This window comes from Amphibalanus amphitrite, unplaced genomic scaffold (genome assembly GCF_019059575.1).
Source record: "Amphibalanus amphitrite isolate SeventyFive unplaced genomic scaffold, NRLGWU_Aamphi_draft 000040F_arrow, whole genome shotgun sequence".
NCBI lineage: Eukaryota > Metazoa > Arthropoda > Thecostraca > Balanomorpha > Balanidae > Amphibalanus > Amphibalanus amphitrite.
Genome location: NW_024881536.1, coordinates 278,248 through 295,777, shown reverse-complemented (window position 1 = coordinate 295,777; position 17,530 = coordinate 278,248). Strand labels below are relative to the sequence as shown.

The 17,530-nt window shown below is 50.5% G+C and overlaps 1 protein-coding gene across 2 annotated transcripts in view; it reads right to left on the bottom strand.

Moving 5' to 3' along the window:
• Positions 1-17,530, bottom strand: part of LOC122374657 (integral membrane protein GPR155-like) — a 38,175-nt gene that overhangs the window by 4,667 nt on the left and 15,978 nt on the right. For both annotated transcript variants that reach the window (XM_043353535.1, XM_043353544.1), the window contains exons 2-15: positions 13,720-13,892; positions 8,191-8,310; positions 7,583-7,752; positions 6,999-7,306; positions 6,463-6,666; positions 6,201-6,293; positions 4,179-4,337; positions 3,774-3,857; positions 2,809-3,020; positions 2,378-2,511; positions 1,800-1,991; positions 1,334-1,442; positions 831-960; positions 41-201 (exon numbers count right to left, since the gene is read on the bottom strand). In XM_043353535.1, the coding sequence (XP_043209470.1) occupies positions 41-201; positions 831-960; positions 1,334-1,442; positions 1,800-1,991; positions 2,378-2,511; positions 2,809-3,020; positions 3,774-3,857; positions 4,179-4,337; positions 6,201-6,293; positions 6,463-6,666; positions 6,999-7,306; positions 7,583-7,752; positions 8,191-8,310; positions 13,720-13,847 (2,204 nt within the window). In that variant the 5' untranslated portion in view covers positions 13,848-13,892. The remainder of the gene's footprint in view (positions 1-40; positions 202-830; positions 961-1,333; positions 1,443-1,799; positions 1,992-2,377; positions 2,512-2,808; positions 3,021-3,773; positions 3,858-4,178; positions 4,338-6,200; positions 6,294-6,462; positions 6,667-6,998; positions 7,307-7,582; positions 7,753-8,190; positions 8,311-13,719; positions 13,893-17,530) is intronic.

Here is a 17,530-nt window from a genome sequence, read left to right as displayed (position 1 = left end):
TCCCGCCGCCAACCACCACCAGATTGTCACCACCACTCACCAGTGCACCAGCGGCAGGACGATCAGCTCGTTGTCCAGGCCGAACAGCAGGAACACGAACACGCCCTGGCCAAAGTTGAGCGCGCCGTCGATAAAGTCCACCTCCACGTAGATGCCCGTCATCGTGTCCATGACCAGGTTCCACACGGACAGGAACAGACCCTGTACGGAGACAGGGGACAGTCATTACGGACATGGTATCCATCACCAGGTTCCACACGGACAGGAACAGGCCCTGTGAGGACACAGGGTCGGTCAGTGACGGACATCGTGTCCATCACCAGGTTCCACACCGACAGAAACAGACCCTGTGAGGAGATGGTCACGGGTGACGGTCACTGGCGAACATCGTGTCCATCACCAGGTACCACACGGACAGGAGCAGGCCCTGTAAGGTGACAAGGGACAGGGCACGGTCACTGGTGGACAGTAGCGGTCGCATATGAGAGAACCAGGCCCTGCGGTGGCACAGTGGGAGGGGACAATCTGGAAATGGAAAAAGCAGACTCTTCTGTCATGGCGGCACAATGGAATTACGGGACGGTCACCAACGGACGGGACTCACAGTACGAGATAGTCACTCCGTGAAGGAACCTGTTGTGACCTCGCCAATCTAGCGTTCAAAGCATCACATGCCTTTTTAATCGATTTATTCCATCTCAATCCGTTATTTCTTCAAAAAAAAAAAGAAGCAGATTGCCAATGCTACTTAACGATGAAATTGGTCTTTCTCCATGACGAATACCACCTCCAGATTCACAATCCATTTCTTGCTGCACCCGGTAACTCACCACGATCATGGAGAGACTGAGCAGCAGCAGCATGATGACGTGTTTGGTGGTCTGCAGCTGGTCCTCGGCCTCGCAGAATGCGCCGCTCAGCTCCGATTGCTCCTGGTCAAAGTAGTCGCGCACCAGCTGCCTGTAGGACGGGAGAGGAGGCAGTTAGGTAACTGATGGGAGGAACAGAGCTCAGCTCCGACCGCTCCTGGTCAAAGTAGTCGCGCACCAGCTGCCTGTAGGGAGACGGCGGGTAGAGGGATCAGTTGGGCGAGGGAGGAAGAGATGTGGTGTAAGAAATAAAGACAGAGGGGAAGGGATAACAGTGCCATTTACAGGACAGTTTTACTGCAGCTGCGTAACAGTCTCTGACAGAAATTTCTCTCGCCTGCAGACCTGCAGCTGCACCGGGCTGTAGTCATTCGCAGTCCTTGCCTGCAGGCCTATGACCTGTTGTCCCCGTTTACAGGCCGATAGTAGTTACCGTGTTACAGGCTTAAAGTGCGACTCCCTACCTGCAGGCCTGCTGTTGTCCCGGGTTGCAGGGCCGCTGCCTCGTACACGTCGTCTGGTTGTCGAGCGGTCCACCGTTACTGCTCGGCACCAGGTCCTCGATGTCGTTCACTGCACAAAGACACAGGGTAAGGGTGACTGTAAGCAAAAAAGTACCTTCAGCCAGAACTGACGCGGTATGCATTAAAAAGGTAACGCCGTTTGGCTTCTTACGTTGACTACAAAAAATCAGACGCACGGCTCAAACACACATCCTTAGCAAAGTGTCCACTGTCCGGGCTATTGAATCAATGATGTACTGTCCCGGTAACCGGTGGTGACGCCGTCGTTACCTTCGATAATGGCCAACGATCTCAAAGGTCCTCATCATCATGATTAGCCCTTTGTTATACCCGCCTGTCCCCCGGACACCGAGTCCGTGTCGCCGTGCCCGTGGTGTACAGTCTGTGTTATAGTCTGTATCCTCACCAGTGGTGATATCCGCCTGTCCTTCGGACACCGATTCCGCGTCGCTGGTGACCGCCGACCGTGACCCCGGCTCCGGGGAGCGGCCTCCCACGCTCATATCCGGTGAGCCGCGCCCGTTGGCGATCAGGTGGGGCGTGTACTGGCGGTACACGTGGCTGTAGCGCAGGTGCAGCACCAGACAGGACAGAGTCACTGCGGGACAGACAAGAGGGTTAGGGCCCGCCAGACAGGACAGAGTCACTGCGGGACAGACAACGGAGGGACTGGAAAGTCGTAACATTGCCAATAGTCGATAGTTCAATACTGGCTGAAATGAGCAAATCTTAGAACGATCATCCCTTGGGAAATTTAGGAGTGAAGACCCGACTCACGCAAGATGGGACGCGGAGAACCAAAACGATCTCAACCCACCAGGAAGTTGTGAGGGAGTGGAAAGACGGACCTTACTGTCAGGAAGACAGACCTCACCCAGGGGTCTCGACCACAGGGAACACGGGACTGACTTACCTGCCACAGATAGACGGGAGACTGGGATACGGAGGACAGGGAAACGGGGAGAATAGGGGAGACGATCTCACCTGTTAGCGAGACGCTGAGTATGACGATGGCCGTGATGGACTGGAACTGACCCAGCTGGAAGTTCGGGTCGCCCTCGTACATGTGGTGTCCCTCGTTGGTGGCCAGCAGCACAATCGTCAGACACAGCGGAAATCTGAGACGGACAAATGGTCGAAAGGTCAGCAGGACCGGACAAGATGACTACAAGGTCCTATCTTTATAGTCTACATAGTTATTTGCTTGAAAGAAAAGAACGTCGCAAATAACGGGTCGTCAAGTTCGGGACACATATTTAATTGAAGTGGATACGTCGGCTTTAGTGAAGTAGAGTGGACACAACAACAAAATGATATGTCAAGACATAAAAAACACGATCTGAATAGGCATGTTTCCTGAGGGTCAAACGGAACGGTCCAGCCGATCCAACCCACTATTTCCTCCCCCCACTCACGCCCATCCGATGGCCATGAAGGGCAGCCGGCAGCGCAGCACGAAGCACAGCGAGCGTGTGCGCAGCAAGAGCAGGGCCAGTGCAAGCAGCGCGGTCCACACGCGGCTGCTCAGCACCCCCACCACCAGCGGCAGGAAGTGCAGGTAGTACTGCCAGCCGGCCGTCGGACACGCCAGCTGTGTGGACAGGATGGCGCCCACACAGGCCACCGCCTGCAATAGGTACAAACGGGGTGGTGAGACAAGGACATCAACTGGAACACAGCAGGGAAGTCACGGCCGACGGGATATAGCCTGACCGGAGGATGGCGTATGGTATGGGAAGGACAGGTTACACGTCCAATCACTGTCTGACCTCTGGGATGACACAGTAAGGAGTGGATGGGTCGCATAACACGTCATTATGTAGCTGGATAGTGCTGAATAGTGAATAAGGCAGGCTAGTACAGATTCTCTCTGAGTCAGAGATGGTATGGAGCCACGCAGACCTTTGCCAGTGACACGCCACTAATCGACAGCAGCTGCTGCAGAGGACAGCCGGTAGTCCACCAAACACCTCAGAGCCCGAGTTAACACCTTATTCCCGTCTAATGGCCCGTTATTTGGGTACGGCCGGCTGTATCGCGGACCGTTAGCACCAGGCTACATCTACACACATCACCCACACACCTGTCCATGGACACTGATGGTGAGGGAAGGGAGAGTAACGGCTGGGCTCCACCTGTGACGCGACCCGATACGGGCGGGTGTGTCACGACCTGCGACGGGGTCTGGGCCGTGGGGGCTAGCAACACGATTTGAAACCGTTATACGGATACTGTGCGTGACCCGCTTGTGACACGACCTGACCCGGTCCGAGACGGGCGTCGGGACCCGCGCTCCTCACCTGAGACACGATTCTGTTAAGGATCACGGGGTGTTGGGTTCTGCGACCCCATCCGACACGGCGCATCCCGAGTTCCTCACCTGAGAGACGATCAGGCAGGTGGTGATGAAGTGCGGCACCCGTCTGAATTTGCCGCTCAGCACAAACACTCCCAGTACCCAGACCTGAAACATATCAGAGACGGGGTTCAATGTGGTGCGAGTGCTGACCGGCGTCCGCTCAGCATGAAAACTCCCAGTACCCAGATCTTAAAGCATATCAGGGGCACGCGTTCACGGTATTGTAGCTGTTCGCTAATTGGGGCGCGGTAGACAGTACAGGAGTCACAGATAAACAAAACTGTGAAGGCGAATAAAACTTATGATACAACAACTGCACGATAAGCACTCAGCAAAGGTATATCAAACTCGCCGCAAAAAGGAGATAGGAGCCGTTCATGATTTTGACCAACCGCTGTTAGAACCAGGATCCAGGGTATAACTCACGCAGCAGACGAGTCCGATGGTGCTGATGTCGAAGATGTACTGGTCGATGTACTGGATGTATTGGGACGGCTCTACAGTCGAGTACAGACTGACCATCCAGGCCGAGACAAACATGAGCGGCGCAGAGAGGAAGGTGCCAATCACCAGAGAGCTGGCCACCTGGGGACAGACGGACAGAGGTCATAGTCAGAGGTCCGCCGTCATGAGTGGTGCTATAAGGAACGTGCCAATCACCAGAGAGCTGGCCACCTGAGAAGAAATAGATGAGAGGTACAAAATGAGCTAACAGTCTGACAGCACATCACAATAAGCACTGGGCTGTCAAATCCTCACGCCCGATTCCGTCTCTCTAGTCACTTTTTGCTACATTACTTGATGCACCATTCACCTCACCGGTTCAAGACCAGACACTACAGGGTGTCCCATAAGTTCGTTCTCACATTTTATTTGCATGTGAAACAGAGTACTTTGCGTTTTGATATATTTATGACCCCTCAATGTGCTCCCCATTTAATAGGCAAACACATGAGCACATGCTGCGGCATGCCAACCGGCATGTTTGGCTGCATAGCAGGCTTAAAGTTAACCCAGACTGACTTGACATGCGCCGTGAGCTCCTCGAGGCTGGAACAGCGCTACGCTTCGACGAGCCTAAATTTCAGCATAACCAACAATTTTTTATGAAATTTTGATCCGATGAGGTGCCTGGCATGTGGTCTTGCCACAAACGCCTGTCACAGTCTCCTTCCACCACTTTTAAGCTTTGCTTGGCCTGTGCACTGATGCACTGTCTTGCCTGAAGATGGGCCTACGACCTCTCGGATGCCATTTTCTCCTCTATAAATGTGTTCATACTCGCGGTTCGAGTTCAGCTTGAGGGCTGAAACTCCTCCTAGATTTTCTTAGAAAAGCATTATGCTTCCCAAAGCTGTTTCTGGGACACCAATCGCAACCTGGTCAGCGTCTGGACGCCTATAACCCCACAATACCGTGATCTTGGCCTTTCGCATAGGAACATAACGGGACGAAACGGAGGCCTCCTCCTTCGCCCTTATGGGGTTGTTTTCGGGTTTGGACGGGTGTTTCATCTCGAACGTGGACTAGTTAGTCCAGATGACCTGGTTGATGTCCTCAGCCCTTTAGTTTTTTAGCCTCAGGCATAACGAAACTCATGTTTGGCCATATTAAGACGTTTTTGACTGTTTTGAGCCCTCCGGTAAGCAAAGCTTAAGTCACCTTGAGTTATGTACCCCGTAAGAACAATTTTAGACAGCTGGTAATCCATCCTGAAAAGTCCTCTTACCAACTTTCTAACCCTTTGACCTTTTTGATGGCCACTTTGGCGCTACACAGTTTTGGCCACATGGCTCACTCCTGAGAGCTGACAAAAAAGAGGATAAACTTGCAATGATTGACTCCCGACAAATCATCGGTGTCACTTGCTGACTGTGCGTCCAGTTAGCGATGGACATTGTCTACAGACTGGTAGGCCTCAATCACCCTCAATTCGTCGCGAATGGTCACGTGCTGACTAAATACCGAGACGTACCCGTGTTGGAGACCTCTATGTTGCGGCGTTAGCCGTCTGTGTAGGAAACGGGCTCTCTAGCAAAAACTATTTTGTCTACAGAAATTAGTTACTGTGGAGCATATTTCTACTAGCCATGGCAACCACGGAAGCTCAGTAACGAACCAATTTCAGCGTGCCTTTAAGCAAGAGAGCCTAAAAACGTAAAATTTAGGTGAGAACGAACTTATGGGACACCCTGTATGTATAGTCACAACGCCCGCCGCCCGCTCAACGAACCCACCCCACACCGTACTCACCACCTCCACGGCCGTCTCGTAGTGTGTGACGTACACCAGGACGCTGGGTGTTTTACCTACCATCTGATACTGCACTCAGCACCCCACACCGTACTCACCACCTCCACGGCCGTCTCGTAGTGTGTGGCGTACACCAGGACGCTGGGTGTTTACCTACCATCTGATACTGCACTCAGCACCCCACACCGTACTTACCACCTCCACGGCGGTCTCGTAGTGCGTGGCGTACACCAGGACGCTGGGCGCCGTCGGCAGGATTCCGTACAGAAACGCGTAGTTGGTCAGATCCTGAGGAACGGACACAGCCGCGTCAGAGACCACAGCGAAAACACAGAGGTGATATGAACTCAAACGACAGAGTGTTGAGAGCAACCAAACGCTTTGGTTGGCAAAAGGCAATCACACATTTCTATGTAACAATAATGCTCAACCCTCGAATTTTCAGAGCTCAACTCACGATGGTGATGTTTGTGTTGGCGGTGCTGGATCCCTGCAGCAGGCTCATGGACTCGCGGGTGACGAGCGGCATCACCACCGACTTGACGCCGATCAAGATGAAGGGCACGACGTAGCGGCCGGAGCGCGCCGACGACTTGGACTCGGTCACCATGTGCAGGCCGAGCATGAACAGCGCCGTGGCCGAGTACGACTCCGAGAACGTCTGGGGACCAGAGGATAGTCAGTACTCAGTGTAGTGGCAGAGTAAGACTGCGCGAACGTCTGGGGACGGGAGAATAGAGTAGTGGGAGAGAAACGTCTCGGCAGAGGGGAAGAGGTCAGTAATGGGATAGACACGTCTGAGAGACGGCTCGGCAGAGGAAGAGTCAGTCGTGAAAGGTTTTAAACATGAAAAGACGAAAATAGAAATGAGCTAAAATGAACTACTTGTCTACTTCACAGTTAATTATCCAATTGTGGAAAAAAACAACTCCAACATCCACGACATAATGTGCCAAAGCCGATCAGTCTCCGGCTGTCTGTGCTGCCACTCACATTGAGGATGTTGTAGAGCACCTTGGGTATGACGTGCTGGAACACCACGTTCCCCACGACGCCCAGTCCGGTCATCACCACGATGGGGTTGGTGAAGGCGCCCTTCAGCGAGAGCAGCACCAGCCGGCAGACGGAGACTCGCCGGCGAGCTGGGCCGTCACCGCTCTCCAGCGCCAGGGAGAGGTGGCGCCGCTTCCAGAGCTCCATCAGCACGAAGCCGACCGGGTTCAGCAGGCACAGCGACACCGGAGCCACCAGGTACAGGTAGCTGACAAACTCCGGGTGGGAGTCCTTGTAGATCGCAGAGACTGCCAGGGGAGCGGACAGTGTCAGACACTGGGGTGGGTGTGCAAGAAACTTATCTCTAAAGTGTAAGTACATCTTTGTACATTGGCGGCATTAACCACAACGTGCGTGGCTATTCGCTGGTATGTGAAATGATAAAGGATTTACGCAAAAGCTATCGTTTTCGTGATGTGTAACAAAAACGGAGTAATATTCGCATAACAAACACATTGCATGCATGTTCGAGTAATTATGCCACTGAGGAGGTATAAAGCCGCGGGCGGCTGCACTCCACTCACTGATGGGATATCCGAGCGCGAAGTCGTTACTCTGGGTGCAGAAGATGGCGTAGAGGGCGCCGGTGGAGTAGTCGGACGGCCGCGTCACCACCAGGCAGCCGATCAGCACCACCGCGAACACGGCAGACTTGGACAGCAGGATCGCCAACAAAAAGTTCCAGTTGACCACGCTGCGGGAGGCCAGGAGGGTGATGAGGGGTCGGGTGGCGGAGAGCCGGGGAGGCCGATACACCAGCTCACAACGTTCGGCAAGCTGCGGCACTTCAACGTCCGGTAGATCTAAACAAGGTGTGACTAGCAGTGTATCGATAATTCAGAAACATAATAGCAGCGTTTCACAAACATGCATACGAGTGACACTCTTTGAAACCGGCGTAAGCACATGGATTGTTGGCTTTACTCGTTTGTCCCATCAAATCACCCGATGAGCTAATAGTCGGCGATCCGGCAGTGTCCTTCCTGCTCAGTTCTCACCATAACCCACGAACTGCAGACCCCTGCCCACAGTACCCCTCACACAGCCAGGGCCAGTCGCTTACGTAAAGTCCAGTGTGGCTACACAGCCCGCCCCACACAGACCCCACCCACAGGCGGGACCAGCTCCTTACGTGAAGTCCAGCGTGGCCATCGAGAGGAAGATGAGAGTCGGCAGCGCGAACTTGCCGACAAACAGCTCAATGCCACGCCCCTCATGGCTGGAGATGACCTTGAACCGGCCGGCCAGGTACCTGAAATCGGCGCACCATACAGATTAGTGCCGTGCGCAACTGACGGAACAGATTACCTATCTGATAGGGACATAGTTTTTTATTAGCAGATACAACTCACTTGGACCTTTTTATTTAAATTATTCATTATATTTTTATTATATAGCTGATAATATTTATATTATGTAATATTTATATCATCAGCTAACAGAATGACCGAACAAGCTTTAATTACCGGGTGGCCCCCAAAAAAACGTTCACAACCTTAAATATCATTATCTCGGATATTAACGCAAATAACAAGGCGAAATTTTCGCAACGCATGCGCCACCTCTTTGCGCCTTGGTATGCCAAATTATAAAACTGTACAGTATACACCGCGCCAGCACTGCTATCTGGAATAAAGTGACAAGCTTTTGCTTTTCGCCGGTCTTGAACCATGAAGAGGTTTGGTTTAGACGCCCTCGGTCCCAAGGCCCTCTCGGTCCTAGGTTACAAAAAGTCCCAGGAACTCAAACACGTGAATGAAAGCAGCACGTGCGGCAATTCTTTGATTTATTTTTTGTCTTACTCGTATGCCAGATATTAAAATACTGAGTCAAGATCGTATATACGGCCTTGATCGTGCTCACAGATGTCTTCGTTTCACCACCGTCTCAAGCAAAAAGAGAGATACGGCCCTAATGTACGGCCTTGGGTACGGCGCACGGCTTGCTACTGAGCTTGCTCACTTTGAGTAGATCAAACAGGCAATCGACCGGATAAGGGAAAAATTAGAGCACACTGGTTCCTCATTCTGTCATCTGTGCCATTAGACCACAGCATAGCCACGGAATATATACTCTACGCAGGGGCGTAGGATCCTATACAGTTGGGGGGGCTTCAGCCCCCCCAACCTGCTGGTCAGCCCCCCCAACTTGCCAGGCAGCCCCCCCAACATTATAAAATATTTACAAATTAAAGAAAGCTCAACTTGGCAAAGTTACAATTTTGGGTAGTAGTAAAGCAGGCGTCACACTTCTTTTTGCGACCAAGGAGATGCGCTGTAGGTTAGGCTGTAGGGTGTAGGTTTTAGGTTTAAGGTGGTAGATTTTAGGTTGTAGGTTCCTGGTTGCATGTTTTTGGTTGTAGGTTGTAGGTGAGTTTAGGTCAGGTTTGGTTAGGTTTGGTTTGGCTTGGGCCTTGGTCCGATTAGAAAGCATCTCTGGAGTCTCGGTAAAGCGCCTCTCTGCTTTACGACTAACTACCCAATTTTGGCCTTAAAACTAACTGGGGGCTTTGAAAATGTGCATTACAATAAAGGGAGTAAATTTAATTTATAAAATGACTTTCGAGTCATTAGAAAGAACATACTAGCAAAACAAAACCAGGAGGGTACACATAAAAATCAACCGGGTTATTTCACCTCCCGAACGTTGTCACACCGTTTTTGTAACAAGACTATAAATAGTAAAATAGAGGTGAAATCAAGGCCGGTGAAATATCGTCAGCTGATCGTTTATGATTATGTCAAATCTTTAAAATGATAACGTCATAATGAATAAAAATAAACTGGCATTATCTTAAAAGGATTTGGTGAAAGAAATTTGCACATTCAGTAACTTTTAAATGTTTTTTCATCTTTTTTTCTAAGATATCTCTTATGTCTCGCCTTCAGAAAAAGGCCAAATCCTTTTTACGGAATTTGACGCCATCGCAGGCATAATCAGCTGACGATACAGCACAAAACCTTTGGATGTTAGTGCGTGCCTTCGGCATCCGGATAATCAGGGAAAATTATCCGGCATCAGCGATAATTATCGGGGATTACGTTCGGTATCGCGATAATGAGACATGTTGAAGATAGGCACCCACCAATAATTTTCCGGCCGAGAATATCCAAACGATATTTTCCGGATACCGAACGCACGCTAAAGCGGCGCAGAAAGCAGAAAACACAACAAAACAAAGGCGCGACACTCAACAGCTTCGTTTCGTTTGTTTAGGGGTGGGTGCAAGGCCATGTAGGTGGAACTCGGACGGTAGGACGAACGATGAGGACAATTGTTCAGGGACGTACCCAAGATGGACGGGGTGCCCCCCCCCCCCCCCTCGGGGTTTGCAGGAGGCCCCCGTGGGCCGAAGGCCACGGGGCCAAAATCACGTCGGAGGCGAAAGAAATTCAAGGGAATCCCAAAAATCACGTCAGGATATTCAGGGCCTCTGACCAGCCTGACAGCTAGGGTCCTTCTTACTTCCTGGGGCCTCCTGTGAATAACTGCTAGTGTCTGTGTCTGACCGCTAGGGCCCCTCTGACTCCTCAGTAGAGAGGAGGCCCTCTGTAAGAGGAGAGGAGGCCCCTCTGTAGAGAGGAGGCCCCTTTAGAGAGGAGGCCCTCTGTAGAAAGGAGGCCCCCTGTAGAGAAGAGGCCATCTGTAGAAAGAAGGCCCTGTGTAGTTAGAGAGGAGGCCCTCTGTAGAAAGGAGACCGCCTGAAAGCAGAAGGCCCTCTGAAGAGAGGAGGCCCGCTGTAGAGAGGAGGCCCTCTGAAGAGAGGATGTAGAGAGGTATGTAGAGAGGACTCCCTCAGTAGAGAGGAGGCCGGAGGCCCTTTGCAGAGATGAGGTCCTCTGTAGAGAGGAGGTCCTCTGAAGAAAGGGTGCCCTCTGAAAGAGATAGACCCTCAGTAGAAAGGAAGTCCTCTGTAGAGAGGAGGCCTTCTGTAGTTGATAGGCCCTGTGAAAAGAGGAGGCCCACAGTAGAGAGGTGGTCCTCTCTAGAGAGGAGGCCCCTCTGTGTGTGTTTTTCTTTTGCAAATTTGTGTACCTACAGGTCAATACGAGATCGTGACTGTAATTACACCAACCAACCGTGTCAAATTGAATCGGAATTCATATGTGTACTATGGAGTGTGAAGGAACTCCGGCTTGTACTACCATACTAAAAGAGTTGTAAAATTTGTGATTTGGAGCAGTGTTTTGACAAATGCTTTTGCAAATTTTCTCGGCGCTCCGCGCCTCCGATTCATACACCAATCAATAAGAAAGGTCGTGACTGTAATAACACCAACCGTGTCAAATTGAATCAAAATTCCCTAAGTGTATAGTCGACTACAGAATGATGTTCCACTCCTCAGAAGCTATCAGTTGACTGGAGCGCTAGTTGTGCCGTTTATCACGCAATTAAGCGCCTGACGATTGTGAGCATTAGGACAAAGTTATAATTCGTGAACTCAGCCCGTGTGATGCGGCACAGCCTACCACTCCAGGCGAATATTTGCCTGTGAAAAGTGGAACATCATTCTTAAAAAAACGTTTGTTTTGCAAATTTTCGCAGCGCTTCGCGCCGTCGGTTCGTTAACAGGTCAATAAGAGAGATCGCTACTGTATGCTACTAATGCATTACGCTAAAAGTGCGGTAACAATATCAACTTCTATGTTTTTAAGTCGGTCGATACGCCACCCCCCCCCCCCCCAAGTAAGAAATCCGTGGCGACGCACTTGCATAGGTGGATTTAACTAAAACCAATGAGCCGAGTGACTTAGAACGATAAAGCTTCATCTTATAGAAACGACGAAGACGAAATGCCTTTTGATCTCGACATACTCGCTCCCCTCCCCCGGTCGTCAGAATTCATCCATCAGATCAGTCATGTCGGCCGACGTGTACCCCCCCCCCCCCCCACAAAAGCGTTCGCCTAGATCCTCCCTTGCCCTCTGTAGAGAGGAGGCGCCCTGTAGAGAGGAAGCCCCCCCCCCCCCCGGATCCTCCGCCCCCCCCCCTGGGCCAAATCCTAGGTACGTGCCTGCAATTGTTTTGTGCATTTTGGGAGTATTCGTGTGGCTACACGACTTACAACTTTAAAAACAAAACTATGCTTCCAATGATATGCAGAATGCGGGGGTTTTGCGAAATACTACAACAGAAATTGTTCTGTGACTGTCCTGTTTTACCGATCACGATCCGCCTACTTTGTCGATACCGCTATCGTGGCCCTAGAAGTAGTCGAGGAGGTCTCTGAAACAGCCAAAAGGGAGCCATTAAACAGTCTACAATCTTTACACAAAAACTTGACCCTTCTGAAATGAAGTGGGTGATTGGTGAAAAATGAGTACCTAGATTTTAGTTTAGGAAATTGCAGGGGTACCTCCAAGGAAACCCTAAAACAGTTTGCCAAACTAGGGGATAGGAATCTAAACACTGAATCAATCAAGAAATTGAATCTCTCATCAGCCCTAAAGAAGAGCATACATGTACCGTTTTAATGGCATCACTTTGCATTTGAAAAGCATAAATGTGGTTGCAAAACGTTGAGCCGGAATATAAATACCTACGCCTTATTTTATAAGCCTGAACTTGGATCCAGGGGGAGAGAATAGGTCATATCACTCAAGTCATAGACCCGCTTTTCACCACCATGGTCCACGCTCCCTCCCCCCGGTCAACACCTTTTCCACTGCTGGTTTCCCCGCCCCCCCCCCCCCGCTCAGCACCTTTTGTCGCCACCCCACCGGCGCGGCGTCCGGGGTTCAGCCCCCCCAACCTATTTTGCGATCCTACACCCCTGACTCTACGAATACATATTCCGTGGCATAGCTGTTGAAAGGCAGCATTGCCGGTAGCCGACAGGAAGCTGATGGAAAGGCTACCTTTTCATAGGAATTCAGCCCGGAGAGCATTTGAGTCAGCTGAAGGCGGCTAAAACAGTGGGGACTTCATCCGACATTGGTGCCGCTTGCTTAGAGCCATGGATGTCAATATCTGCTGAGTTGCGGGTGCCCAAGCACCACAAATCCACCGCGACCCTAGCGTTGACCGTAGCCCGCGCCGTCTGTTACAGCTACAAAAGTCAAGCAGGCGTGGAGTGGGGAGAGTTCCGGCACCCAAAACTCGGCAGAAATCGACACCCATGCAGAGAGCTATCGTGGTTGCGTGAGAAAACGTGTCACCCTGCACCGTCGATGAGAGTATAAGCCAGTGGAAGGTAATGGCTGCAGGCCATGTTGCCGGAATGAAAGTGGAACTTTTACATACTTGGCATGATTTAAAAGCAAATGGTTTAAAGAGTAAATCACCGAATAGCATAAAAAATCGCACTACTTACTGAAGATATGTAGCGCAGGCTATTCAAAGTTTCAATATTATATCTTAACTACTTTTTGAGAACTACATATCTAAGGTTGGGAAGTTTTTTTTTCTGGGTCACTCGGTATACAACATTTTACAAGCCTGCCTCAAAAATTTAACGGACACGGGGACCTGCGCTCATCAACATTTGCATAAGCAACAATAACAGACGAAGTTGATCGTAATCATAATCAACCATTGATATCGACTGATAAACGTACACCAAAAATTCATTTACAAAGTGCCTACCTCTGCCGACACCCTGATCGTTCATCATTATCCAGCACACTGACCCGCACAGTGTGACGCTGTCGGCTGTACTGACCCGCAGAGTGTGACGCTGAAGCACTGGATGACGGCCGGGAAGAGTTCCTCCATGACGCCGCCTCCGCTGGGGTCGGGCGACGGGTCTCCGCCGCCCCCGCTGCTGCTGTTACCCACGGGCAGCGCCATCACGCCTCCGTCATCGGACGGGCTGAGTACCACCAGAGTACGGAGCTGTGGGAGGGGGAGAGAGACGGTCAGACTTTACCCACGATAGGCAGACTAAGATCCCTCAGTGCGGGGCTCTGAGGGGCGGTCTGAGCAGACTCGAGCACCACCAGGGTCCGGAGTTGCGGGGGCGAGCGGAAGGTCAGAATAGTATCAGGGTAGTCTGAAGCCACGGGACGGAGAGAGGCTGTCAGACTAGTCTCACACCAGTGCGGAACTGCGGGAGGGAACAGCAGTTCGGAGTAGCACCAGGACAGGCAGACTAAAGTGACGGTCAGTAGTCTGATATCAGTCTGGAGCTAGGGACGAAGATAGACGGTCAGAACAGTGTCAAATTAGTGCGGAGGAGTGGGACGGAGCTGGTAGGGAGCTGACGGGGCTTAGCTCGGAGCCGGTGAAGAGAGGGCGGGTCAAACTGGTCCGGAGACAGTCCGGAGCTGCGTCCAGGAAAAGCGGGTCAGTCGGCAGAGCGGACGGATCAGACGGCAGAGTCTCACAGGGTCGGGTCAGACAGCAGAGTCTCAAAGGGTCGGGTCAGACGGCCGATTACCGGCGGGATGTGCCGCAGCGTGTGGTCACAGTGCGGGGGCGCCGAGCCTACTGCACCACAGACAGCGACACAGACCAGCCACGCGGGGGGACTGCGGGGACGCCACACCGCGAATTTATGACCCGCTAACACCTGTGCCAGCGCAGCTCTGGTTCCCTGTCGCGAACAGCTCCTGTGCATCCACCCAGCCCCGTCAGCGGTTCACTGTGCCCAACAACCCCTGTAAAATGACTGTGCAATGCATCCACCCAGCGCCCCTCTGCGGTCCCCTGTGTTGAGCAGTTCCTGTGCAGACGGCCAGCGCCATGCAGTAGTCCCCAGAGTGAGACGGCCCGAACTGCCAGGTCACGGCCGACCGACAGTAACCTGCGGACACCGCGCTACGAGACAGAGGTCCACCGTCAACACTGATTGGTTCGACATCGATTGCTAGAGCGGAAAAACGAGACGGTACCGATCGGGTAACGTTAATGAATCCAAAAACCGTTAGCGAAATCTTAAAGAAGATTAAACGTCCCGCTGAACCAGCGACAGTGTAGATTCCAATACCAGTCTGTCAGAAAATGAGCCGTTGGAATGGGACATGACATTAGGTTGCAGTTTGTAATTGATCCGCCGACATTTCATTACGCACTCCCTGAAGTTCAAACAAGCGACACCGCCGCTTATTTGCGCTTCGATCGTCATGCGCACGGCCAGGTCTGCTGCTTAATGATATGTCCAGTGTCCACCCTTTCCTGAGACGTGTTGATAGATCGATGTCGGAAAATGGACACCCCCAGTGATGGGATAGATTTAGCCCAACAAACCAATCAACAAACGAACCAACATATACTGAGACAGTCGAGGCAATTATTCACTTATAATGATCAATGCTACCCACGCAGATAGCCAATAGGTAAGACGTAGGGAATGGAGATGAAGAAGGGAGCACACAACTAAATAAAGTTAATATGACATAATTAATAAACGCATTTAGAAACTGAGGAGCATTCAGCCATATGCAGCGATGACTGTGTAAATATCACATCGTCATAGACCTGTTATGAAGTGAAACGTTCGTCAAAACAGGTCACCAGTTTCATAACAAAGGAACACAATCCGGACTATGATCGCCAACAGTTGACACGCAAACCTTGACAAACATACGCGTGGGCGCCGCCGAAAATCGACTGTAGTCCGTTTGAGACCGATTAGAAAGGACGGAACACTGGTAAATGACCAACAAATCAAACGGCCACCGGTCCAGCGTTAGGAAAGAGCGGCTACTGTAACTCGCAAAGGGGGCATTCCACGTCAAGTGGGACAAAAAATGATCATTTTGAACCTCACCTTCTCCGATTTTTGCGAAACTTTGTGAAACTACTCATCTATATGTGAAAAGAAAGGAGACATATTTTTGTCAAGATATGACGTCACGTTTCCGAGACACACGTCATCAAACATTGACTTAGGCAAGGCACATTATCATCTTTAAAGCGTCATAACCATTGAAGTTTTAGGCATATCACCACAAGACAAAGTGTGAAATGGAGGGAATAGGTCAGGCTTTAAATTGAGGATAACAATATTTGCGTAATTAACTAATTAGTGAACCTAATTAAAATTCAAAAAATAAATTTTGATTTTCTGAAAAATGGGTACCCTTCGATTTTGCTGATTTTTACATATTTTATTCTCCTATACATTAGCTACATCATATAAAAAAATCCAGAATGGGCCGACGTCTACGTAACTGTCTTTTGGACTTCGTAATGTCTGGCACTCGCGTGTTTCGTTTTAGCAACCAAGGAGAGGCGCTACCGGAGATGCTTCTTTCTACCCCAAACCAAAGCAAACAAACCTAACCTGACCTGACGTGACCTGACCTAATCTAACACGCGTAAATATATACAGCCCTCACGGCAGTTACCGACTGGCCAAATGCTACCTAGATACGAACATTAGCCCTCACGACAGCTGCCGGCTGGCCAGATGCTTAACAAAGTGTTTAACAAATGCGTGTGAAACACTTCAGGCTGACCCGCTGCGAGCCAGCGACCTTTAGATTTCGAGGTGGGTACACTTGGCACACTTACTACTAAGCCACGAAGATAGCTGGTCATCGTAAGCCAGTTTTTTAATGATGAAATTGGGCATTCTCCGGGCAGCGCCTCTCTTTGGTTGCAAAAAGAATATAAGCCTGACTCCCAGCGCTAGGGGAGAAAAGCCCGGCTTAGCCAAAAAAGGTATAAAAAAAACGGAATTTGAATTGTAGGTGGGGCGGTGAGGAACTTTATCGTGTGCCAAGTTCATGGCCCTAGATAAATATATTCAAGATCAAATGAGGTTAAACGTGATCAAATTTGCTATAGTGACTATTTTGCGTTTATACGCCCATAGCTCTAAGAGATACTGGCCGATTTTCCTATTTCTTCCTTTATACGACATTTGTAGTGTTATGAGAATCTCTAGTTAATCTTACCATAAATTTGGCAGTTAGTGGCTTGCTAAGAGTAAGATGTCGCCGGCAGAGGCGGGGATCGGCCGACGCGGGAAACGTCATAGTCACAGATTGTGTTTGCACCCTAAAAATTTAATTTTACCAGTTGATTTTCATATTTATTTGAACATTAGATTGACTGTACATTTTTAAGCCTACACACAAAATTTGACACGAATCTATCAATCAGCGGTAAGAAGCGCGGTGCAAAGATGGAACCGTCCCGCGCCGGCACAGTCTACCATTCAGGCGGCAACGGCCGGCGCCGGCCGCTGAGCCGCTCCGGCAGGAATGTTTGACTTTACACCGCTATTACTAGAAAAGTTGTGGACCGATTTACCTATTCCTTGCACGGGAGGATTTGCAATTCGATTCTGGACAGATACTGAAAGTTTGACGTTAATATAATAATTATGGCGTGAATTATTGGCGATAAACAGATGGAGTTAGCGAAATCGGCCCCTTCCACCGCCCGTGCGACGTTGCACTACTTGTTGCTATATCATCCAAAGTTATTCGTTGGCCGACTCTAATTTTCTCAGCACGTGTGCCTTACGTCTAGTGGAAGACAATATCAAAATTTGAGCAAAATCGAAGGGTACCCATTTTTCA